A 27,166-nucleotide genomic window follows, 5' to 3' on the forward strand; every position below is an offset into this window, starting at 1 on the left:
CCTGAACACACTGTAAAAAAAACGCGGTCTCTGTAGACAGCCCAGGCTCCACAAACATCAACAAAAACTAACTGGCCAACCTGCACCACCAAACATAACAAACAGTGTTCCAGCCAATAACCGACAAGAAGGATTTGGGGGTGGGGGTTGGGGGGTTAGTGCCATGGATGTATTAGTGTGTGGAAGGGAGGGGACGGGATGAGGAGGAGGGAGGGGCGAGCTAGCCTCCGTTTTGTTTGACAATATTTCGAACGTCAACAAGAAGTGACGTCACCCAACATCGCTTAGAGCACCTTTAAATTAAAACTTTTTTTTTCAACGTTTCTTTTTTAGTTTTCGACACGTCACATTTCCTCAAATTTTTGACATTTTTGTCCCTTTTTTCAACGTTCTTTTGTCTTCTGCATTCGTTTGCATTCTTCAAATGCTATAAAATAGAATAAAACACCCACATTTAATGAAGAGTATACTTACTTGTGAAGAGTGTTGTATGGAACCATCCACGTTATTTTCTTTGACAATGTGGTTGAAAGAAACCCAAATTTGTGATGTAGAAACCTTTTTTAAATTTGACCCAAAGACAACAGAAGGATAATTCATGGAACGTGTTGTCAAAGAAGCAAATTGGGAATTTTTTTTTTAAATGTGTATTAGCAAAGAAAGGCCTTAAAATGATAAAAGGAAAAACAATCAATCCTGAATGGAAAGAGAAATAAAGGGAAATGTCTCAGTGCTATTAAGTCGTATCAATTCCAACACTTAGTCAAGTAGTCTGCAATGATTCAAACTCAAGTAAGTATATAGTTTCTTATTATATTCTTCAGTAAGTCTTTTTTTTTGGCCCAACGGTGACAAAATCCTAAAATGATCCATATCTTTGTTAAAGGAAACAGACCCAAAATCGCTATCGCCAAACCCCAGATAATCCAAGACAGTTTTTGATCAAATTATTGTTTGTTTTTCATCTTCCCACTGTTCCAACAATCAACACTCTGGTTAGGTTGAAATAAAACCTTTATTCACTCATGTACATGTGAAAATATGCTGGCTCTATACACGCTAAGAGTACTGTTTATTTAAACAAAATATCAATTTGACAGAAAGAAACACTGTCACTAACCCCAACCCTTCCCTAACCCTGACCTACCGAAGCCTAAAGGCTGATTTATGCTTCTGTGTCGAATCGACGGCGTACCCCCGCAGACCCCTCTGCGTCACCGCAAACCCCCCCTCCGAGCCTTCCGCCGGTGACGCAGACCCAAGGACTGTGATTGGTCAACTCGTCCTGCGTGTTGATAGTCGGTGTTTCAAACAGCCTACTGTGGGGAGTAGCAACATGCTAGTTCACTGACAGACAGAGATGGCAAAAGTAATCACTTCTCGTACTCAAGTAGAAGTACAGATACTTGTGTTAAAAAATACTCTGGTAAAAGTAGAAGTACTGATTTAACTTCTTTATTCCAGTAAAAGTAACAAAGTACAGGCTTGGGAATTTACTTAAAGTATAAAAGTAAAAGTAGCCTTGCGAATGACCATTTTTTATGCAAAGCTACGTGGACTACACAAATGTTACTAGGGTGCAAGCTGAGAAACTTCAGTGGACTCTTTATATGCCATTGCCTACATTTTAAATGGATGTCTGCCAATAGGCCTAAAACATCAGCCTGAGGCTATTAGTAACCTAATAGCCTCATTCTCTCCAGTGGTCTGCCGGACTTGTGTGTGGGTAAAGCAGGCGGTGGACCAAACCACTGTGAGGCAAGGGAGGGGGGACTAAAAATGTGTCTAAACTTAAAAAGCATTTTTTGGGGAGTTGTATTGTTTTACTACTTACACAGACCATACATCATTATGTTATTTACAATACACAGAATGGTCTTTAATGATATTTCTAGGAGGGGGGACAACGCTTTGAAAAAAAGACAAACACCCCCGCCCCCCCCGACCCTGGGATTTACTCCTATGAGTGTAGATGTAATCTTATCCCCTGCCCCTCAAATACTTAGCTACGTCCCTGCATCAAACGTGCACGTGAGAGTCTGGCTCACACACAGCGAGTTTGCTGCGGGGCGGTGGCCCTGTGTCCTGGCAAAGATTGGAGCGACTGAGCTGCCCCCCCTCCACCCTCCCCGGCCTCTGAAGGTGAAGTTATTTTCTCCAGGTGAAGTTTAAACACACTTTTCATTTAAAGTTACATTAGTAATAAATGTAATGCATGCTAAAGGTGAGTCAGCATCGACAACAGGCGTTTATTCAATTAGCCAAAAGTCAAATCACGTGATTTGTAAGAGCATTCTGCCCTTTGATTAGTTTTGATTTTAGTAAAGACAAGATCAGCATAATTCAAAATATTACAAACTGGCATGTTTGAATTCATAACGTTTACAGAGGGTGGCCGTTTCGGTGGCGTTAGATTACAACACACTACACAGTGCTTGCTGAGACCGATTATTTGTATGTGGTTAGTTAAGGAGTACTATAAAATCCACTTCCTCTCACATATCACGGCAATAAGGCCGTACAAATTAAACCAGGCGACATCCTTTACTGTCAAACTTTACTGACAAAAATACAATGGGATTAAGAAGGCTAGTCTAAACGTAACTGATAACTGTGCATGTAATAAATCTCTTCTGGTTTTATGTTTGTTAGGCTTCTTATTAGCTACAGGGCCCTACAGTGTAATGTAATACAAGGATAACCAGAGCTTTTCACATCTTGACTTTTGCAGGTCAGAGTAGCTGGAGATATTAGCTTAAGCGTAAAAGTGGGGATGTTGCCAGCCAAGAAAATTCTGAGTAGTGCACAGGAGGAAGAGGAGGAGGGAAATGTAGAAGGAGAAGGCAGTAAACTGGAGAGACCAGGCGGGTCATAGCAGGAAAAGACCACAGAAGGAAATGCAGAAATAAGTGAAAGAGAAGAGGGAAAGGAAGAATTGACTGTAAGGGATGAAGAGGAGGCTGCAGATTCAGAGAGAGGGACAGAGGCAGAGAGTGATCAGGATGAGGCAGATGAATATGGCAGGGAGGAAGAGGCCTGCAGTTACCCCTGGACCATATGGTTTGTTTATATTCTCCTTCCATATAAATTGCAGTACAGTAGGATAACATGTCATGTCACTCAGTGACATGCTATTTCCATTTGGTTGTATATGTTATAGGATAAAGATTTATATATATACATAGATTATCTAATGATGTTTTACAGTTTCTCTATCATAGCATTTGTTTGACCTTTTGGTTGATCATAAGTACTGATCAAATAAGAGACATTCTGTTCTATTTTCCGTTCTATTTGTCTGTATCAGTAAATATGATCAAGCCATTTAATTCAATTTCAACTAAATTCAGTTTTATTTATAGTATCAAATCGTAACGAGAGTTCACTCTTCTCAAGACACTTTACAGATAGAGTAGAGTAGAGTAAAACAGCCTGTGTTGTGTCCAGAGATCTTCAACAGGGGGTCCGGGACCTCTAGGGGGTCCTCAGAGTCACTGCAGAGGGGCATCCAAATTATTGTCAATTTTTTAAAGTCTTTTTCAAAAATGCATATGTCTTAACGTAATTCCAACATATTGTTAGCAAAAATAAATCCCCACTTATACAATATAAGTAGTAGGGGGTTGCTGATCTGTCTCACTTTCAGTTAAGGGGTCCTTGGCTTAAAAAACGTTGAAGACCCCTGGTTTAAACTGTAGCCTATGTATTTCTGTGTATGCCCTCCTTCCCTTTCCATAAGTGGCTTTGCCACTTTTCAATTTATCTATGGGGGCAGTAACCAATCTGGTAGGTGTGGTGAAGATATTTACAGCCAGGCAGGCTGGTTTATCTTTGTACAGGTCTGCCCTGATCAGCTGTATAAACAACGTGATAGAACATTATTCGTGGGACTGTCCTAACATCGGGTAGACGCAGATCAAATGTCTCACAGCTCTGAAATGCCCCAGAAGACATTGAAGATGGACCATAAGGTAAGATATCGAGTCTAACCGTACATCACACTACATTTTCAGGACTTGAGAGATGACGAAGACTAAACACAGGGAAGCTGAAGAGCTTATAGAATAGACAGCAAACCTACACAATCACAAAGTTAAGATTGTATATGTTTACCATCTTTTGTTGAATCTATTGCCAGTCTACATCAAAAGATGATGGGACGTCGGAGGCACGGACAATGAAGATGAGGAAGATTGCAGTATGAAAAAATGAAGAAAAACTAGTTCACTGATCACTCAGGAGTGTTTTTACTGGTAAACTTTTGGGTAAATGGACTAGGTATGTCCAATTTTTGTTCTATTTTGTTTTACCCTGGCCTGTACTACAAAGCAAGATCAACATGCCCTGGATTTGTTTCCGTTACCCAGCTTCACCTAACCTAACCGCGGTCCGCATAACGTGTGTCACGACGGTGCTCAGCAACTAGTTCAATCAACAAAGGGTTTCCCAAATTAGCAACAAGTGCGTTCACATAAAAGAGGTAAAGCTGACAAAGATTTCCAACGCTGTAAATGCGTAAATTATAAGACTTATCAATATCATCATCAGTCAGGCACTAGTAGATCTGACCAGAATTACACTTACATTGCATTCCATAAACTTTCGTTGTTGTAGCCTATATTCTTTGAGTTGCAACCCTGGCAGTTAAGTGATCATTGGAGCAAATAAAAAATAATATAAAAACATAATTCAAACCAATCGCATTGGCAACATACGACTCAAAAAGCTAACAAAGATACATAATTCCCTCCGTTAAATCTATATCTTTCATTAAGATATTCAGGGAACGTTAACGGGGTTGTCGGTCTCTAAATGTTCTAACTTTTCTGAGTGCACCTCGCTATCTGCGCACCGAGTTCTACTGGATCTTCTAAGAACAGTGACGCCGTTATCAATCGAGTATTGATTGGTCAGTAAGCGGTGCTTTTACACTGGTTGATCTCTAATCTCCAACTTATCCTGCTCCCGAGCAGGTTACATGTTGAGCATAGGTTAACATGGCAATGTAACCCGGTAACAAGTGATCCACCGTCGTGATACACAAAACCCTTGGTTGAACCAGTGCTAATTGGTCCGATCAGCATGTTATTAACCCATTCCTTTGGGATTTGAATTAATGTTTGGGCTCATTGGGCCTCATGCAAGAGCATTTTCCTATTCTCATTCTCTAGCTAGATCACAGCTACCATCAGGAGAACTGGAGCTGGGTTTACTGGGACTCTTTTGGGTCATCACTGGACTGAGTTTATGTTCTATGTGTTCTGTCAGGTGTTTAATGATCCCATCCATGGGACGGTGGAGTTACACCCACTTCTCATCAAAATCATCGACACACCTCAGTTCCAGAGACTGAGAAACATCAAGCAGCTTGGAGGGGGCTACTTTGTTTACCCTGGAGCATCCCACAACCGCTTTGAACACTCCATTGGGTATGTTCGTATGTTATCATATAAATAGTTTTAGAGTCTTAAGGGAATCACAATCTAAATTAATTTAAGACTAGCATTGCATACATCAGTACAGGTATAATACGAGTTCATATTTCCAGTTTTTCAGCAGAATACTTACTGTTACTACTTACTGTTTCATGAGTTTTTTATTGTTGTGTATTGTGTCTGGTGATAAAGGGTGGGGCACTTGGCAGGTCAACTTGTTGAAGCTCTGCGTACAAGGCAGCCGGAACTCGACATCGATGAGAGAGACATCCTTTGTGTGAAGATTGCTGGTCTCTGCCATGACCTGGGTGAGTGATACACACCTTTTCACTATAACATCATGTCATATGTTTTAAGTGGTTATTACTGGGTGGGATTAAAATTCAGTTTTCTGCATTTATCCTGTGTGCATCATACTATGTTTCATGGTATGATGCACACAGGACACAGGACATAATCATGTCTATGTTTACATGAGTTTAAATTTGTGAGCCGGATGCAATATATCTTGGTTCTGTTGTCCACTTGATTATACCATGTCTATGTTTACATGAGTTTTTATTTTTACTCTTGCTTGCAATTTTTGCATAAAATTTGTCAGCCGGATGCAATATAACTTTGTTCTGTTGTCCTCTTATAAGGACAACACACATTAATCAACATTTCTGTAAATGTGCCAGTGTTAGCCAGCGGCTAATTTTCAACTGTAGTCCTTTTGGCCAGATGATTTTAGACCAGAGCAGTAGGAAAGCTGCAAGACATTAGTACAGGTTAAACTATACAGACAGAAGTCAACAAGACATTAGTACTTGCCCTGTGAAATAGTATGAATGACACAATAAACTTATTTAAAATAAATCAAAATAAAATCAAAGTGAAGCTATCCACACATTTTCAAATTACATGTCATTTAGCTGACGCTTTTATCCAAAGTGACTTACAATTGTTACATATCAGAGGTCACACACCTCTGGAGCAACTAGGGGTTAAGTGTCTTGCTCAGGGACACATTGGTTGATGTATCGCAGTGGGAATCAAACCCAGGTCTTAAACACCAAAGGTTTGTGACATATCCACTGCGCCATCACCACCAAATAAAAGCCAGTGCTGATTTAATGGTAAAGGGTATGGCAGGCATTAACAGTTAACGGCTGGTTCCTAATGAAAGCAGACACTAAAAACAATGCTTGCAATGTTCACAAGAAAATGTACAATTTACATTTCTTTTCATAACAAAGCTACTGTTTTCATTTCAGTGTTGAGCTGGAAATTAAAATGTTAGAAATCCTGCACATGGTTCAGATTAAATGCCTTTTAGAAAGGTGAAAGGTTATGCCCTTTGACCTACTGGGAGGGACTTTAATATGAAATATTTGCAGCAAGTGCAATAATTGTTTAAATATATAATGACCTTTTTGACAGTCTCTCATGGAAGGCATTCATTCTTCAATCATTCATTACTAATACAATAGAAACTCAATAGTTTATTTTAGTGAGCAGTCAAGATTCATAACTAACCACTTCACTTTTATAGAAATTCTGTTGAAGTTTGCATTGCAAAAGTAGCGAGTATTTTTATTTATTTTTTCAAAACTCACAGTAAAGCTTCGAGTTTGCCATGACTGCAATTATGTTGTTGTGTTGATGGAAAATAATGCTGGATAAAATGTTCCTCATCCTGAGTTCATCAGATCAACAAATAAACATGGAAGAAATGTTGAATTTGCATCAACACAAAACACAAAACAGGCTTGTAAGATGTACTAGATCTAAAAACAGTTCACTTCAAAGTTGACCTCAGTTCCCTTTGCATACAATCCTCATTAGGTTCATTTATATTTATTTCTCCATATCTAGGACATGGACCCTTTTCCCATCTGTTTGATAAAATGTTCATACCCAAAGTACCACATCCACCAGGTCCACTAGGTGATAAAATGGCAAAGTGGAAGGTAAGAAATTATTATTTTTGATGTCTGATGTGTGATATAATAACCCACCAGCCAGGGGCTATAATGTAGTGCTGGCTTTTTTGTTTATGAGCCAAAATGAAAAATGCTTTAATCAATAATCTGATTAATCGTTGACATGTAGCAGCACATACCTCAGACCTTGTGAGACACTGATTAAGTCATCTATACTGTACTTCATCTCAGTATCATAATGCAGTCTTTTGATTTCCATAGTGATTCAAGTGGTTAAATTAAGGTTTTGGCATTATTATATATATTATATAAATGGTAATTTATTTTTAAATTTTTTAACCTGGACCCTATTTCACCATGCATTTGTTTCTAATACACTGATGTGAACAAAAATCTTTGAAATAGGTCCGGTATTGACTGAGAACACAATGACCAGCCGTCGCGAACGGGGCTGCAATTTAATCTTACAATTGTTGACACTGACAGGCTCAGATTGATATTAAAAGTGTCTGACAACATTATTGATCTCACGAGGTGACTTCTTGTCCAAAGACAGCGGCGTGGAGTGCAGAACGTGAGTCGGGTGAAAGGTGTTCTAGGAGTTTTAGAGTACAGAAATTATAGGATCATGTCCTCTAAAAGATTTTCAGTGCCGTGGCTCAATATTTAAAGGGGTGATAGAATGATTATACAGGGTAATTCACACTGTTCCTTCAGGTCTCCTAATGGGGTATGTAACATTGGTTGGGCTGAAAATGGTCATGTTGATATTTTATTGGCCCTTATGCATCTCTGTGTTTTGGCCCGATTTCTAACAAGAGCTTTTCTTCCAAATATGTTATGCTCATGAATATTTAGATGAGCCGTGCGCTGATTGGTTGAGCGAATCCCCATACATACACATTATAGATGAGACAGCAGGTCTCATATTCCAGACCTTGCAATGTTTCATTACCAAATTCACTTCTGAGACTTTTTTATGCGATAAATCAACTAATAAATAAAGCTCAAATATGGGCCGTTTTATGAAAATTGATGGCTAATTGCAAATTTGGTAAGACGTGTCGGACTTTAGGAGCTCCACACAGTCTGATGAGAAAGTGGCAGCCTGCTGGGCTCCATACCCAGGGCAAAGTCACCCTTTGTGGATTACTGCACTACGGGGCTCCGCGGCCGGCTGCCGGCATAACTATAATATATTTAGGGCCCGAGCGCCGACAGCGGCGAAGGCCCTATTGAATTATTGTTTCTTTCTATTATTTTCCCGTCAAATGAATTGCCTTTTTGAGGAGCTTAACATATTCAAAAACTCACCAAATTTGGCGGTCGCATCAAGTCTGGTGAAAATTTACGTATTTTAAGGGTTTCGGGAATAGGCGCACAAAAATGGCTCGCTAGATGTACAGACTCTGCTATCTTGTCATTGGATGCCAAAAAAGCCTTTGACCAGGTGGAATGGCACTACCTATTTGAGGTTCTTCAACAATTTGGTTTTAAAGGGAAATTTCTCTGCTGGATTAGACTTCTCTATGCTGACCCCCAAGCTATGGTCTTAACGAATGGACTGTCCTCAGCACCCTTTAAATTGCACAGGGGAACGAGACAGGGCTGCCCCCTGTCTCCACTGCTGTTTACACTGGCAATTGAGCCACTTGCCATGGCAATTCGTAATAATACCAACTTTACAGGCATAAGGATAGGAGATAGGGAACACCGTATAGCCCTGTATGCTGACGATGTAATTTTGTTCTGCTCGAATTTACAACAGACTTTACCTACCCTACTTGACCTAATAGACTACTTTGGCACCTTTGCAGGATACAAAATAAACTACTCCAAATCTGAAATATTATTTATGGATGAAAAGGAGAGACTAAATCTTCCAATTCATACTCCTTTTATGGTCTCACTCAAGGGTTTCGCCTACTTAGGGGTCAAGATACCCCCTACTATTAACAAAGTAATAACAAATAACTATGATTCATTGTTAGATAAGGTTACGCAACTTATAAATAGGTGGACAAACTTACCAATTACTATGATTGGGCGAATAAATATCTTAAAAATGTCACTTTTGCCTAAATTTGTTTATCTTTTCCAATCCATCCCACTTGCCCCCCCACCTCCACTCTTTCATACACTTAAAAAGCTTTTTTCCAATTTTTTATAGAACAACAAGCGCCCCAGGCTCAGACTCTCCCTGTTGTATCTACCGTATGATAGAGGTGGATTACAACTACCGAATCTTGAGTGGTACTACTGGGCAGCTCAAATCAGAGCAGGGATGTTTTATTTTGAGAGGAACCACCCACCAGCTTGGGTTTCAGTAGAATCACACTTAATTAACATCCCTATAAATCTTTATATATACTCTGCTAACAGGCAGAAACTAATTAAAAAGACTGCAAATCCCTTTCTCAAAAATACTTTATTGGTTTGGCATAATTGTCTGGCATACCTGGAAGAAACTCCTAAATTATCTCAATTCTCCCCGATTTATGGTAATGACGACTTCTGACCTGGTAGAGCAGATGCAGGCTTTAAAATCTGGGCATCTCAAGGCTTGGCTAAGGTAGCTGACCTCTATAACGAGAGTGTAACCCTCATGTCATTTGAAGAACTTAAAGGGAAATTTCACCGCTGGAAAGCTGAATATATCTTTAAATTGGGTCACTTATGTAGTAGAAATGTGAAAAAAAATTGAAATTGGTGCCTTCTAGGCCAAGATAAGACAGAAAATGTGTTTTTGGCTCATATGGATGAAAGACACCAAATCCCAGAATGCACTTGCTTTGCTGCTGTATGAGGCCACTCCCAAGCCACGCCTGCCTTTTACAGACAGACAGTGAGACGATCAACTCAACAAGTGTGTTTTATTGTCATTTCAACCATATACACGAAAAAACGTTTCACCGTGGCTCAAGTGGTATTACACATTTAAAATATGCTTTTTATTGCCACAGCTGATACATTATCCGCACTTCTTTCAGCGGATTGATTGATAGCTCCAGAGTAAACAGAACTGTGTCCATGGCAACGCTCTGCTATGCATGGCAACGGTGTGTTATCCTTAGCAGCGGTCTGTTATCAAGAAATAACATACCGAATTCTACATTAGAATTCAACAAAGCCATGTAATAAAAGAAGGCTAACTCATAGCTACTAGCATTAGCTCTTGGTGGGCTGTGGTATAAACATCGAGTATAAACACAGCCATACATTTGCGTGGGATGTAGCTAGAATTGTCGTCATTTTACAGTCACAAACTCCACCAGCAGTTAGCAGTTAGTTGGATACAAATCACCCCATTTCTGCAACAGGCAGTCCAGGGTAACACAGCCCACCTCCACTAGTAGTCTTATCCGGTGGGATTGTCCACAGCAATATTTCCACAACAACAAAAACACAGCAGTCTCTGAACTTGCGTTGGGAGTTTCGTTGAAGTTGGATGTAGTCCAGTTTGTTTAATGAGCGGACACTTGCAAGCAGGACTGGTGAACAGATGGCCGGCTAGCGTTAGCTTTCCACCGGCATACTCGTTCAACGCTCCCCACTGATGAGGTCACTTTACCGGCCACAGGAATCGAGCACCACCGCTGGTCTCCGTGCAGGCAAAGCTCGCGTAGTGTGTGGAGTATTGCGTCCGTAATAAAGTGTCCTGCATATTCTCCGATGTGTTCCAATGTATCCCGATGGTACACGTGTGTGGTAGTTTGAATGCACATAATTGTTCTAAAATTTCCAAGACTGTATGGCTGCAGCCTGGAGCGTCCCATATCATGCCGTCCCGTCTACTTTTCAAAATAAAAGCTAGCGTCCCAAAATTTTCGTCGGGATGAACAGTTTCTGCTCCTGCTGAAAAGCTAAGCGAGGATTCAAGATGGCTGACACTCGTTTTTTCCTCGGCAATCTCCGGAAAAAGCAGACAGTCCAACCCCCTTTGGGATATGCGGAAGTGGCTCCTAATACACAATGAATACAGGCTGTAGTCTTTTGCCTCTGGGCAAAAAAGCCTCAGATGACGCAAAAATCGTCATTTTGCGTCATCTGAGGTTTTTTTCCAGACCCTCAATACAGAGATCTCCCCTCTCAGGGCGACATGAGGGAGGGAAGCATGGTCATTCAAAAATACTACCGGGGTTCTACTGATACAAAGCTTAATGCTAATCGGTGAAGTTTCCCTTTAAATTGAGATATGGGATTCCTTCCAAGCATTTTTTTAAATATCTACAACTTAGAAGTTTCATCCTGTCCAAACAGTGCAATAGTTTGTAACTCCCTCCCCGATCCACTCTGGAACATTACACTCTAAAGTTCTTACACTCTAGGGGACAGGTCTCATTACTGTACAATTTGTTTGTAAGTAAGTCTAAAGAGTCATCACAAAACTTACTACATGCGTGGAGAACAGACCTGCAGGACAATATTACAGATGAGGAATGGTCAAAAGCATGTTCTCTAGTTCAAACCCAATCCATAAATACTAACTCCAAACTATTGCAATATAAGTGGATAAGTAGACTATACATAACCCCAGCTAAGTTGCATCGCTTTAATTCTAACATACCAGATACCTGCGTCAAATGTAATGACCAAAAAGGAACTTTATTCCATTGTATGTGGGAGTGTCCACAGATACTCTCGTTTTGGAGGAAGGTGTTGGACCTGGCAAGCCAGATCACTGGTGAGGAGGTGCCCCTTAGCCCTAAATTATGCTTACTAAATCTCTACCCAGACAGCTTTACAACCTCTAACAAAGTTAGGTCTCTACTGAATATTTGTTTTTTAGAAGCCAAACGATGCATTGCTTGCTCTTGGAAATCTGACACGCCTTGTGGCACATCACAATGGTTGAGGGGAATGACTTTTTACCTAGCTCTAGAAAAGATAAGTTATACAACAAAAAATAAGCTTGACAAGTTTTGGAAAATCTGGAGCGTCTTCTTCAATTTTCTTGAGAATAACAGTATGGATGTGGATAGTTGGAGTGATAACTAGCTGGACCAAGCGTGTTTTTTTGGGTTTTTTCTTTTATATTTTATATATATATATATATATATATATATATATATATATATATATATTATAACTTTCTCTTAATGCCTGTAGTGTGCCATCTGTACTGTACAGTGTTGAGATAGTGTAGAGATAGTGTTAGTCCAGTGTTTTTCATGTAAGCATACTCCTATGGATGTACAGACTTATGACTGTGGATACTACAGCTACTACATTTGATCCTTGTCTTTTTTCAGTTTTATGTTATGTGCCTTGTACTGTTTTTGTCCGTAAAATGTAAAAATTTCAATAAATACATGGTTTAAAAAAAAAAAGAAAAACTTTTTGTCAGACGGTGTGGGCGTGGCGTGGCGGCCATTTTGAGTGTTTAGCGATGAACAAAGAAATTGTTGTAACTTGAGTGTACGTTGTCATATCTGCCCGAAATTTCTCACGATTGACAAGGGTCCAGGCCTGAGGACACCTACAGGCCAAAATTGACTTTTGGTCATAGCGCCCTGGCAACAGGAAAATGCACCTTATATGACAAACATCATCCGATTTACATGAAACTTATAATGTGTGGTCTACATGTGATACTGAGCCGCCCCCTATACTTTAACCACGCCCACTTACTCAGGCCACGCCCCCTTTCATAACATTTGAACCGTTTAACGTAGAGTTTTGTTTGAGGTGTCATTGAACTCAGCAGAGAGTTCCTTCTTCATTGATGATGGTTTGGCCCGCCCCCTAAGATTTAGCCACGCCCCCTTGTATAACTAATTACCTGTTTGATGTAGACCCTTGTGTGAGGTATCATTGAACTCAGCAGAGACTTCCTTCTTCATTGGTGATGGTTTGGCCCACCCCCTATGCTTAAGCTACGCCCCCATTTCATAACATTTCAATCGTTTAAGGTATACCCTTGTGTGAGGTATCATTGAACTCAGCAAAGATTTCCTTCTTCATTGGTGATGGTTTGGCCCACCCCCTATGTTCAAGCCACGCTCCCTTTCATACATTTTAATGTTATGGCAAGACTAAGGTAGAGTGTTGCGTGAGGTATCATTGAACTCAGCAGAGACTTCCGTTTTAATTGGTGATGGTTTGACCCGCCACCTATGCTTTAGCCACGCCCCTTATCACAGCTAATGAACCGTTTGACGTAGAGTCTTGTGTGAGGTATCATTGAACTCGGCGGGGAGTTCCCTTTTCATTGTTTACGATTTGCGGCGTCTGAGTGCCGCGCAAATGCACGTTCGCAAGGAGCGGCGTCCGCCAGTAACCCCGACATGTGCAGAGTCGCGAGGGCCCATCCATCACTGCTTGCAGCTTTAATTACCCTGTGTATTTAGTCTTTGTGTTCCCCTCGTCTTGTGTCAGATCACGTTTTTTCTGTTTAGAGTATCAGTTTGTTAGTTAACCCGTTTAGTCTCTGTGTTTTTTGGTCCCTGTAATTCCTGTTTTACTGTTACGTATTTTGAATTTATTCTTTGCCTGCTGTTTTGCTGGACACCTTTTGTTTGTATTTATTTTCATTATTAAATATTCAAGCTCTACTCTGCCTTCGGTCTACATTTTATTTCCATTCCAACTTCTCCACCTGCTAATGAGAGTTGTTCTTGTAAGCCTGTTAGCTCCACCAAGGCTGATCTGATCTGCGGACGCCCCTTACAACAAGCAATCCTTTGAGGGGACCCGCCTGGCTATATTTCCTGGGAACCGTGGATGCCGCAAGAGATGATGTGGTCGATGTGGGCCTATGGCTATCAACCGACCTCACAGAGTCTACGTCGACTGACCTCCAGCCCAGTTAACCCGTTGCCTGGCTCCTGCCCAGTTGGACCATTGCCTGCCCGGCCCTCAGAGGGGATTCGCCTTTTCCGCCAGCCTCCTGAGGGTCTTCGCCGTCCTACTCGGCCTCCTGAGGGGCTTCCCCGTCCTGCTCAGCCTCCAGAGGAATTCCGCCTTCGCTGCTGTCCGCAGCCCTAGACCCCCTGCCTAGCTGGCCATGGCACCTTGGTCACCAAGCCCTTCTGTCCCCAGTTCCCACTGTCCTCAGTTCCCTAGCCCCGTTGACTCTTGTTCCTATTTTCGCCCTCCGGGGTTGCTTTTTCTGTTTATTTTTTTGTTTATCCCTCCTTCGGACCCACTCCGCCCTCCCTGGATTGACTTTTCTGTGTTGTCTTTTTTACTTCCTGCCTTGTGTTTTCCCGCCTTTTTTGATTGTTTTGCCCAGCCCTAATGTGTTTCCCAGCCCTTGTGTCCCAGCTCTACTCTGCCTTCGGTCTCTGCTTTTGGGTCCGCCCATCTCCGAACACGCAACAATTGTAATTTGATGGCTGCCTGTATTCATTTGAGCCTATGGCAGCCTTGGATGAAGGATGGTGGCAGGATCACTGTGTGGTTGTAGGCGGTCTCCCAAAGCTCAGGCAAGGCTACATCATGCAGGTCAACTGGCAGCATGAAGCTTGGCTGTCCATCTGAGAGCTCATAATACCTGGAGGCTGTGAACAGCAGAATCATCAGTGTTTAGGCAGAAGTTGGGCTCACACAGGAGAGAAGAGAGAGATTCTGGGTCTCTGCTGGTTCAGCGTCGGACGGTCTGGTTCTTTCAGCCAGAAGAACGGTGGGCCAACACGGCGCAGGCTTGAAACAGGCAGAATAGCAGAGGACCATAAGAGCGTGGACAAATGATGTCCAAACCAGATGCAATGCTTTTGAAGCCAAACTCTTAATGGAAAAGGGTTTATCAGAATAGAGGTTTTTGTGTGGTATCAGATGGTGTCTCCCTCTTTCACACAAACCAACATCCTGTGAGTCACTCTCAATGGATGTGGAGAGTGGGAGAGGTGAAGAGGTTAGAGATATGGTGTCGTCTGGCAAACATGACAGATAAGACAAGACCTCACAGTCTGTGTATCCTGTAAAATTCTTTTTACTTCTTTATTTCCTACTTTATGTCTTTCTTTTTAAAGTCTCATGATGATATTAATGTGAATCTTGTAGCATGAAGAAGCCTCTGTAGAGATGCTTGACCATCCGGATGAAATTTAATAATCTGGAGCTGGAGATGAAGAATAAGGAGAATGGTCTGACTGATGATGACTTGAATTTCATCAAAAAGTTGATTGAAGGACTGAAGGACCCTAATGCAGTCCAGGTCAGTCCTGCCTGTGTGAATTGAGTGAAAACAGTCAGTAACATCATCATCATTGATTATAATGCCATTAATATGCTGTCATCTCCACAGTGGCCATATAATGGTCGACCAAAGGAAAAATCCTTCCTCTATGAAATCGTGGCCAACAAAACAAATGGCATTGATGTGGACAAGTTTGACTACTTTGCCAGGTGGGGCTTGTTGAACAGCTACTGTAGAGCAATTCATTGTTTGATGCAGAGTGATGAACTACTATGGATTATTTTCTCCTGAACAATTATAATGGTCCTGAGCCTGATTATTATCCTGATCCTGATTATATAAACAATATTCAGCATCCTCCTGGTTGCTTTGATTAGTTTAAAGTAAGAAGTCCATTACCCATTTCTTCACTCTGTCTCTTATCAGGGACTTCTACCACCTGGGCATGAAGAGCACCTTTGACCATCTCCGCTTCATACAGTTTGCCAGAGTGATTAAAGTGAAAAAAGACGGGCTGAATCACATCTGCAGTAGAGACAAGGTGCTGACATTGTTACTCCTGCTTTTGTTAAATCCAATTTTAAAACAGCATCTATTTATCTTATCTTCATGCTTTTATTCTATACCTGTCTTATTCCATTCTATTTTATATTATCTTTAATAAAGGTTTTTAATTGTTTTAACTGCTCATTAATGTTTACGGTGGCCGACAGGGGCAAATGCACTTCAACTTAATGAAACACACGCAAATTAAGAAAACATCTTCATTAATTTGACAACACATGTGCAGCATTTAGCAAACACAATACAACCAAATACAAAAACACGCTGCAAATACAGAAACAATGCAAAAAGAAAAGCACACAAATCCAAAAAACATTCTTATCATATTACGAGTTTACAGACCCATCTCTGCTGATTGGGTATCACCTGTGACCTTAGGCAATAAAATAGTTCTGTTTTTTGGGTTTGTGTGCTTTTCTTTTTTCATTGTTTCTATATTTGAAGCGCGTATGTGTCTAAATGCTGCTCATGTGTTGTCAAATTAATGAAGATATTTTCTTTATCTGCTTGTATTTCATAAAGTTGCAGTGTGTTTGTCCCCTGTCAGCCACCGTAAATGTTTTATGTAAAGCATTTTGAATTGTCTTGTTGTTGAAATGTGCTGAATAAATAAAGCTGCTTTGCCTTATTAGTTATTACTAAACTATAGACAATCCTCTAAACAGGAGGTGGGCAATCTGTATGACATGTTCTACACCAGGAACTGTATCTACAGAAGAGCCTGTCAGCACAAAGTGAACAAGATCATAGAGTATATGTGAGTAGCTAACCTGTTAACAACAATTAGCTTCTACTGATGCAGCTTATTTCATTTGCTTCATAATTCACTCTATTTTCTAATATGCATAAAAGTGATAATATGTTGGGTATGGTCATCCAGGATCGCAGAGGCCTTTGTAAAAGCAGACGGGCATATCAAGATTGAAGGCTCAGGAGGGAAAGAGTTCACTCTCTCTACAGCCATAGGTGACATGGAGGCCTACACCAAGCTGACAGGTCTGTAGATACCACTGTGTGCTGTGAGCTTGTGTTTTAACATTAAAAACACTTTTTTCTGAACCATTCTAAGGATTTTGATTGCTTACCTGCACACAAGGAGATCAACTATTGAGGCCACATTTGTACCACTTCGGCAGAAAGCACACTAGTTTTGGTGATGCTAGCATACAAATGGGTTAGCAAGGAGCAAAAGAACTATACATCAAAACCTACGCCATCACTCAACCATAATAGGATATTTTTGTCAAGTTTTAATCATCTATCTATGAAGACGTAGAAAGAGTGTTGCAGCGTAGAGCTAGTTAGTCCTGAAATATAATAAGGAACATTTTGGAAAAGGTAAGGATATATCCTAAAGGCTAAATAAAAGAAACAACCCTCCAAACTCTACATGCTAGCAATGCTTTTACTGTAGCTCCATCTACGTCGCTTTAGCACGTGGAGAAATCCTGAACTTTCTGTTCCTAGTTACTGTTAATAAGCTATAATTGGGCTATTTGATTTAACAAATAGTCCCAAATCACAAATCAGGCCAGCAAGATAATAGGCTCCCCCACAACCCCCCTAACAGAACTTCACACCTGGACAGTACTCAGGAAAGCCACTATAATCACACACCTCCTTCACCCATCCTTTCAGTTACTGCCATCAGGTCGACACTATAGAGTTCCATTAGTCTCAGGAAAAACATATATAAATTAAAGCTGCGAGCAGCGATGGATGGGCCCTCGCGCCTCCGCTCCTTGCGACCGTGCATTCGCTCGGCACTCAGATTGTCACCAATGAAAAGGGAACTCCCTGCAGAGTTCAACGATACCTCACACAAGACTCAGCTTTCAGCTTTGAAAGGGGGCGTGGCTAAAACATAGGGGGCGGGCCAAACCCTTACCAATGAATAAGGAAGTCTCTGCTGAGTTCAATGATATCTCACACAAGGGTCTACATCAAATGGGTCATTAGTTATAAAAGGGGCCGTGGCTAAAGCATAGGGGGCGGGCCAAACCAACACCAATTTAAAAGGAACTCTCTGCTGAGTTCATTGATACCTCACTCAAAGCTCAACCTTAAATGGTTCAAATGTTATGAAAGGGGGCGTGGCTTAAGCTTAGGGGGGCATGTGAAACCATCACCGATGAAGAAGGAAGTCTGCGCTGAGTTCAATGACACCTCACACAAGGGTATACCTTAAACGGTTCAAATGTTATGAAAGGGGGCGTGCCTAAAGCTTAGGGGGCGGGTCAAACCATCACCAATTAAAAAGGAAGTCAGTGCTGAGTTCAATGACACCTCACACAAGGGTATACCTTAAACGGTTCAAATGTTATGAAAGGGGGCGTGGCTTGAGTAAGTGGGCGTGGTCATATTATAGGGGGCAGCTCACTATCACACGTAGACCACACATTCTGAGTTTCATGCAAATCGGATGATGTTTGTCGTATAAGGCGCATTTCATGTTGCCAGCAGGGGGCACTATGACCAAAATTCAATTTTGGCCTTTAGGTGTCCTCAGGCCTGGTCCATCGTGAGAAATTTCGGTGAGATACGACAACGTACACTCAAGTTACAACAACTTCTTTGTTCATCGCTAAACACTCAAAATGGCCGCCACGCCCACACCGTCTGACGAAAAGTTTTTCTTTCAATAACTTTTCATCGTTAAGGTATTGAGATGTTACAGACCAAGTTTGAAGTCCATCAGATGAAATCTCTAGGAGGAGTTCGTTAAAGTATTGCACCTTGACTTTTAGGCCTACTTCCTGTTGCCACTAGGGGGCGCTATGACTTTAAGTAAATATCGGCCTTTATTTGTCCTCAGGGTTGGACTCGAGCCAGTTGGACAATGTACACTCGAGTTACACCCACTTCCTGTTTCGGCGGCGAAACGCACAAAATGGCCGCCCCGCCACGGCCACGCCCTATGACAAAAAGTTTTTCTTTTAACATCTTTTCATCTTTAACATCTTAAGATGGCACAGACCGAGTTTGAAGTTGATCGGATGAAATCTCTAGGAGGAGTTCGTTAAAGTACGACATGTGGAAATGCACTAATTTCGAACTTTCAATTCAAAATGGCGGACTTCCTGTTGGGTTTAGGGTATGGCTCTAATAAAGTTTTTTGTACATCTTGACATGCTACATATGTGTACCAAGTTTCGTGAGTCTACGTTAAACGCACTGCAGGGGCTACATTTTTTTAACTTTCTAGGGGGTGCTATATGTGCAGCTATTCGCGAAAACCTTAAAATACGTAAATTTTCACCAGACTTGATGCAACTGCCAAACTTGGTGAGTTTTTGAATATGTTAAGCACCTCAAAAAGCCAATTCATTTGACGGGAAAAAGAAAGAAGGAAACAATAATTTCTTCAGTTTCAATAGGGCCTTCGCCGCTGTCGGCGTTCAGGCCCTAAAAATCCTTCATTCCCACTGCCATCAGCACACTGAACAGCCAAACATAGACATCATCCAACAGCTCCACTCAGGCTTCTTCTTGCACTGTTTTTGCATTTTGCACGTCTGCACAGGCAATGTTTTTATCCTGTTTCTATATGTATCTTTCATGTTCTTATGTATTTTATGTCATTTGAGCCTGCCCTGTCAAAGACAAATTTCTGTCACTCGTGACAGACAATGATGTTTTTTTTTATCTTATTTTATCTTATCAGAAGCAACTTGCTGAAGTTTTGAAGGCGTCCATTATTAATATTGTACATGTTAAATGATAGATGACAACCGGTCCCGTAAATAAGAAAGTTATAATAGGTGATATACATGTCACAAAATTATATAAAATTAATTTTATGGTAGTAGTAATTTTATAGAATAATCATAAATATAAAGAAAAAAACATTTTCAAGACGAGAATTAATGATTAATCGCATAGGCCGATTTATATTGCTTAATTCTTTGAGTTATGCCTCTGTTATCAATCAGTTATTTATTTGTAAAACATTATGAATGAATTTGTGACCTTTTCTTTGGTTTGGTCTATACAGTGTATGGTTTTAACTCAGCTGTCTTTCACTCGGTTTGTTCTATAGATCATGTGTTTGAACAAATACTCCACTCTTCCTCTGCGGAGCTGGCTGAGGCAAAGAAGATTCTAAAAAGGATCATCTCTCGAGACCACTACAGGTTTCTGGGTGAAACCAAGCCTAGACAAGTCCCGACCAGGGTGTGCATTAATGTCTTTGTATACCTGTATTACATCACACCTCTGTTTGACACATTATACTGTATATTCTTACTGAGGCTATGATAACACTGAATATTACAAATTTATATTAACTGCTGTGCTCCTTTTGTGGTTGATAAGTGCACATTGCTTGTTACTGTCGTCTCTATTATTGTACATTGAGGATGTGATAGCAGTGGGAACAACATCATAGGATCAAATGTTGCTTGGACTACATCTACAAGGAAACATAAAAATAGTCCTTTTTTTTGTTAAATAATTGTTAAATAACAAAACTGTCTGGTAAGGGGCTTTATATGGTTGGACAAAATCAAGATGACTAAGTTATCTTCTAACTTTGCTGCCATACAGAGTCCCATCTGTGACTGGACTACAGACACTGCTGGTTACCCTGCCAGTCCCCTCCTGCTCCCTTAATACAGTCCCAATATAATTGTAGATATTTACATATATCTGGTGTTTTAAGATTCATACACTCTGAATACAGTTTTGGAAAAGCTCTCTTTTAGTGTGGACAGAGAGCCATAACTGAAAAATAAAGTCATGTGGAAGTACTTTTACTGTGAGTTTTCAAGATGGAAGGCATTTTAAATCTTGTGTCCCTCACACTTCTCTCCCTTTCTCCTCCCTCCCCTAGGATGTGTATCGTCTTTGGAAAGAGGAATTGGCTGAAGCCGTCTCTGAGGAAGGCGATGGGGATGTCAAGCTGAAACCAGAGGACTTTGTAGTTTTAGTGAGTTTTTGTCTAATTCCTTTTACTCCATTTTTTTGTAAATCTTGTTTTTTCTTGATTATCATTTAATTTGTAAGATGTTGCTTTCCTCCATTGGTATAATTTACCTGGGAATATAAAAACAGGCTTCTCGCTCCCCCTTCTCATTCAGGTCGCTACTTTTGACTATGGAATGAAAGACAAAGACCCCATCAAGAATGTGTATTTCTACAACAAGAGATACCCTGACACAGCACTCAACATCCCCAAAGACCAGGTCAGAACTAAATCAATCACTCCATAAGGCAGCCTCTGTTATGTCATTATTCTCAACTCTATGCTGCTGTCATTCTTGTCAGGTGTCCAAGCTTCTCCCAGAATGCTTTTCTGAGCAGCTGATCAGGGTTTACAGTAAGAAGACTGATGGGCAGAGTGTGGATGCTGCCAGGAGGCACTTGCACCAGTGGTGTAAAAATAAGTGATTGCCAGACCCTCAGGTAATATTTAGATCTACGCTGTTATATATAGGACATGTACTGTGTGGGGCTCTCAGGCTGGAGGTTCTATTAAACAATAACTATACTAAGAGAGTTTGGTCTGTAGATCTAAGAAAGGTGGCTAATAGCTTGTTTTAGCCCTCATCACTGTCACATAAAATAATAGACCGTTAAATAAATGGACAATGTGACACCGTAGATTTCCACGGAGACCAGTGAAGTCCATTAGAAGCACTTTTCCAGTGCTGGCTGAGCGTTACTGAGCAGCCTCCAACTGAGCTTGAAGACGTAGATGTGACGTGAGCAACCTGTCTGAAAGTGTGAAGTCTTCTGGTAGCTGTGCCGAGAGAAATCTCAATCATTCCCAATCTTCCAGAGACGGAGAGCGTAGGTATATGTAAGGAGATAACATAGGCACAGGCTAATTATTGATCACTAAAATGCTAGTTAACATTAGTAATTAAACTTAAACAGCTAATGTAAGTCCAAACTGCCTGCGAGCTTCTCCTGTACTATACGGTAATTCCTCTACTATGCGACAGTAAGTCGCGTGGTTATGACACAATCGTTAGCCTATTGTTATAAAAGCGTCTGCTACGGAGCCATAACGTGAGGTACAAGGTAATGGAGCCTTTTATACATTGTCGTGTTTCTTTAGAAATAAACAACGGACAAATAGAGTCTTTAAACACTTCAGATGTAAAGTTATTCGCTGTCAAAGTGACGCCAAAATGAATGGCAGTCAATGGGATGCTAACGGCAGGTGATGGCTTGTTAGCAACAAAAGGGCTCCATAGGAGGTACGCTTTGTGGAGGCTGGCTTATGCCCTTGCATAAAACAAAAGAGCTAGCTAGCTAGCTAGCTTATGACCGTTAAGACATAAAAGGGCAACGTCTTGCCCCCCCTGGCTCCAATGTCGAACTCCGCCTATGAGTGCGTTTCTTTTTTCTCAGAATGTACCAAACTGTTGATTTGGCCACTCGTAATGTTTCTGTCATCTCTCTGATAGATTTTTTCTTTTTCCACAGCCTACGGATGGCCTGCTTTTCTTGCATTGAGAGCTCCTTTGACCACTGTTGAAGTTAAAAAAGTTAAAACCATGTTTACATTTTGAAAACAATGTACTTTTGGTTATGCAGCTTGCAGGTAGATCTAATCAAATAACTACACTAATCAGCATTTGACTGCCTCACCCAAAACCTAGCTTCTAAAGAACTGATTAGGTCATAGCTGTTATTTAGCATACTGTAGGAGACTCATTGTCCCCACAGGAAAGGTAACTTTTTTCTCTTTTTGGGGAGCCATCCCCTGCTGAGCTAGACGTGATTAGAACAAAGGAAATGTATATTACTGTAGAATCAACACTTCCATGATAATCAACCTTAGTCTGTGACCTGGAGTAAACCTAAATTCAGAGGTGTGTCCTTATCCTGAGGGACAGGATAAATGTGGGATCCTGAGACGATCTCAGGACTGTTTTTATGTGACTCCGCAAGGAGAGCATGAGATCAGTCCGCTGTCAGCTGCAGTGTAACATTTGTGTTTTGACTGTCGTTTTCATGTTGTTTTATTAAACCTTTTTGCTTAACTTTCAATCCGAACCCAGCCTCTCCTTTGTCCTCAGAAATCTAAGAACACGTCATTTAGTGAATTCTAACAGATGGTGACCCTCGACGTGGATTTTTTGGAGGACGAAAGGAAAAAGGCAAACTGATAGAAGGAGCTGGTTTCTGCTGATCTCTCACACAGGGCCCGGAATTGAAAGGTGAGCCAGAACCTGTTTTTATCGAAAATCTGCAATAGTTAATTTAGAAAGATTTAGGTGGGAGAGATCAGCAGCATAAACTCGTCTATAAAAAGTCTATTAAAATCTGTAAACGTAATTGATAAAAGTAATGCCCAGTTGAGAACTACGTTGAAAGCGATAAGTCAAAAGTAATTGTATTTGTGTGTGATTTATGTGGTGATGGGAAGCCTAAATGGCCTGTGAAATCCATGGTATTATTAGGCTAATGCACACACAATAAGTCCGTAGAAGTCGGCCGAAGTGAAGCCTTTGAAAGTGTTGGTACCGTGTGCATAGTCTATAGAGGTCCGTACAGTCGGCCGGGGTGGAGCCCCTGAAAAAAATATTAAAATGTCCGTGAAGTCGGCCGGAGTATTAGACTTTGAAAAGAATAAGTACAAGTCCGTAAACAGCCGGCCAAGTTAGACTCTGAAAATTTTTAAATAAAAGACCGCGAGGGCGGCGACAGAGTAAGTCTCTGTAAGGCACTGAGGAAAGATTAAGACTTTTTTAAAGCCAGCTTAAACAGCTGTGTGGACGTAGGCCCTGGAGAAGCTACTTTCGCGGCGGCGGAAGAAAGGCGTCAGTGGAAGACCCCCCAGTTTTTTCTCGTGACCATAGTATGGAAATAGGAAAATCAATTAAATAGGTATAGTCGAATTGTGTAAAAACACTTAGGATATTGTACAGAGGCCTACTGTAAATATTTTTGAAATAGAATTGTGGTGTTGGGATTTGAGTCCGCGGTGTGTGTTTTGATAAACTGTAAATAAGAGGTGTTGAAATTGTGTTGTGATAAACTAGTGTAAATATGAGTTTGCGGAAAGTGACTCCTGTGTTAGTTGTGACAGTAACTAACTAATTTTTGTAAATAAGATTGGTTCGTTTAAATTGAGAGCGTGCAGCTCAGCGGTGGGGTTTGTGGACGTGTTGAGGTTACAGACGCAGTTTGGTTGTGGATGTTCGTTTGTGTTGAGTTTTGCAAAAAATTTCATTTCCTGAGTGGTATAACGAACAGCGACTCCATCTGGTTGGTAAATCATTACAACAGAGCGTCTACCAAAACCAGCTAGGGGTCAGACTATGGAAAAATACGGTAAACTAGAGAAATTAAATTTCTGAAGAGATTGCATTGTGAATGCTGTATGATTGAAAGGCTAACTGGATGGCTGGTTTTGATTTTTGTGGAAAAGGGTGGAGCAGTGAAAAGTGGATTAATCGGTATGAATCTCTTTGGAAGAGTTGGGGCGCCGACCCTTGAACGTATGAAAGATGTGGAAGTGTTTGAATGAAGTTTCTCAGTGAATGCATGAATGAGCAGCTAGCAGTTGAAAATGGGAGCAAAATATCTGCTCAGAGTTTTTGTGAATTAATGTTTGTTGCTCCAATGTTTCAGGTAGTTGAAGATAAGTGCATTTTATTTTTCATCAGTTATTTTTTTTTATTTTATTTCTGTTTTTTGCAGTAAGTAGGATTACGTCTGCGTGATTGATGAAGCCCATTTCAAGTCAGAGCATTCCAGGGGGTTCTCTGAAAAGGAGAAATAAATTGAGCTATTTTAAGCAATTTAACATTAGCTACAATTGTAACAAACATATTTTAAGATTCTTAGGAGGTTTTCAATGGATAAATTGGTAGATGCATATTTGGCATTTTTGTACATCTTGTCTCAAAATTGGTTTTTCACTAAAAATGATAAATAACAGGCACATGAAGATAAATTCATTACATTTTTAAGCATTCTGATCTTACTGTAGCTAATCTTCCACTATTTTTTGTTTTGTTGGGTTTTTATTTGGTTTCATGTTTCTGATGATGTCTCTGAGAAATCACAGGGTTTATAGAGTCAAGGCAGTAGCCTTTTCCACTGATGTGTCTTTTCAAATGTGTTTGTTATTTTTATTTATTTTATCCTAGTTTGTAAAGAAATAAAAAATGGGGGGAGATCTGAGGATTTGTAAAGCTTCGCCGTGGTGGCCACGCAGAGTGCTATGCAAATCTTCTGCTCAGAGTATTAAATGTGGCACAAAAGAATGACACGTGACTTATATAGAAATTGATTTGCTCAAAAAAAAAACTAGTTTGTCAAAAATGTTTGAAGTAATAGTAAAAGATGAATCACGCAGCCCATTTCCCCCATTGAGAAAGAAAATTGTGGTGTTTTTATTTGAATATGTTTTTGTTTTTGATGATCTGTATATGCTGTATGTTTACAATGGACTCATGACTTTTTGGGATCATTTATTGTGTTATGGACTGAAGCTTTTTGCCCATTGTCTTAAGGACTTTGGAAAACACAGATGACAAAAGAAATTTCTCCTCTATGAGAAATTAATGGACAAATCAAGGACAAACTATCAAATTTTTTCTTCTTCATTGTTTTCACCCCTAGACATTGCCGGAAATGAAAACACCAATATGACTTTTTGCAAGGCAGTGTATCGGCTTGTCACAGCCATTTTATTCACAGGTGAAAGCAGCCTCCAGATTCCTGCTGATGAAGTCATTCAGCCTGATGATGTCATCTGTTCGAGGGGTACAGGTCCAGGTGGAGAGAATCATACAAGATGCGGCTGGACACCAGCGCTGCAGTGGAACGGCATCACAAGGATCCAGGTTCACATTCCAACAACAGCCCAGCAGAGTGCCTACAGGAACCCAGTTCGTCTGACCAGACGCTGACGGAGAGCATGGAGCATCACTGCTGCTGAATTCCTGCGGTGGTTTCCCGACAGAGCAGGGAGACTGGATCCCACTCCCTGACCCTGGGCCTGCTGACACACCAAAAAAGCTATGGATGGCTTTTTCCTACAGGTGCTGGAGCGAGCAGCACACCTAACCAGTCCATCCTGATGTTTCAGAAAACAGGAGCTGTCCTGTTTCTGAAAAGAAGGGAGAGAGAGAAACTGTGGCTGCTCTGGGGGTCGCTGAGAAGGCTTGTGACTCCTGTCTTTTCTGCTGGTGATTCTGCTTCATTACGTCTTCGTGGGATCTAACCCTTGAATGCCAGCACAGCTATGAGAATACCAACGCCAAAAAGGGGAGTGAGGAGAATTGGGCCAGCGGTCAATCCAGTTGGAGACGTTGGGCTCTCCTCTGATCAGCCTCTCCTTCGTCCTCAGAAATCTAAGAACACGTCATTTAGTGAATTCTAACACCACATGTTGTGGATTCACAGCAACAGCTTCTAAATGAAAATGTGAGACTTGAAATCAACTCCAGACCTTTTATCTGACTAATTGATGATGAAATAATGAGGGAATAGCTCACACCTGCTCATGAAACAGCTTTTGACTCAATTGTCCAATTACTTTAAGTCCCTTGAAATGAAGGGACTATGTATGAAAATGTTTGCAATTCCTAAACCCTTCCTCCAATTTTGATGTAAATACCCTAAAATTAAAGCCAAAAGACTGCACTACAATTTAATTTTGATGATTTCTTTTCAAATCCATTGTGTTAGAGCACAGGGCCAGAATTATGAAAACATTTATACCTAACTGTATATGGGCTCTCACTCTTCCACCAGGCCACCCAGGCCCCCTGGATTAAGGCATTTTGGCTTTAATGAATGATCATAAATATAGTCATCAAAACAGTGATTTATTTTCGGTCCATCAACTAAAAACTTTCAGTCTAGTGGCCTGCCTCAGTAATGACAAATCTCTCACTCTGAACCACTCTTGTTAATACTCTAAACACTTCTCTGTCTTTATTTACATGCAGTATGGAGACACTGCAACACCGTAAATCATCCCTGGGGGAAATATCCAGAACAATCCACCAGATGTTTTGAAAATAGAGATTAAAAGTGAAAAAAGAAATCAAACACTCCTTGCTACTTATAGGTTCATTATGATTGATTATATAAGGTGTATGAGCACAGTGTAGTACTAGACACCACTTTTTTCC

At 40.7% G+C, this 27,166-nt stretch overlaps 1 protein-coding gene and 1 pseudogene across 1 annotated transcript; both read left to right on the top strand.

Annotated features, from left to right (window-relative positions):
- Positions 1-27,036, top strand: part of LOC120553388 — a 76,962-nt pseudogene extending 49,926 nt beyond the window's left edge.
- Positions 3,820-21,452, top strand: LOC120553387 (deoxynucleoside triphosphate triphosphohydrolase SAMHD1-like). Its single transcript, XM_039791731.1, is given in 14 exon segments — positions 3,820-3,971; positions 5,269-5,429; positions 5,628-5,743; positions 7,293-7,387; positions 15,365-15,403; positions 15,405-15,518; positions 15,609-15,709; positions 15,927-16,041; positions 16,730-16,821; positions 16,945-17,060; positions 20,104-20,237; positions 20,896-20,991; positions 21,143-21,247; positions 21,330-21,452. Coding segments are annotated over 14 exon segments (1,458 nt in total). The 5' UTR covers positions 3,820-3,920.
- Positions 27,037-27,166: the final 130 nt, after the last annotated feature.

Source organism: Perca fluviatilis, chromosome 23 (assembly GCF_010015445.1).
Source record: "Perca fluviatilis chromosome 23, GENO_Pfluv_1.0, whole genome shotgun sequence".
Classification (NCBI taxonomy): domain Eukaryota; kingdom Metazoa; phylum Chordata; class Actinopteri; order Perciformes; family Percidae; genus Perca; species Perca fluviatilis.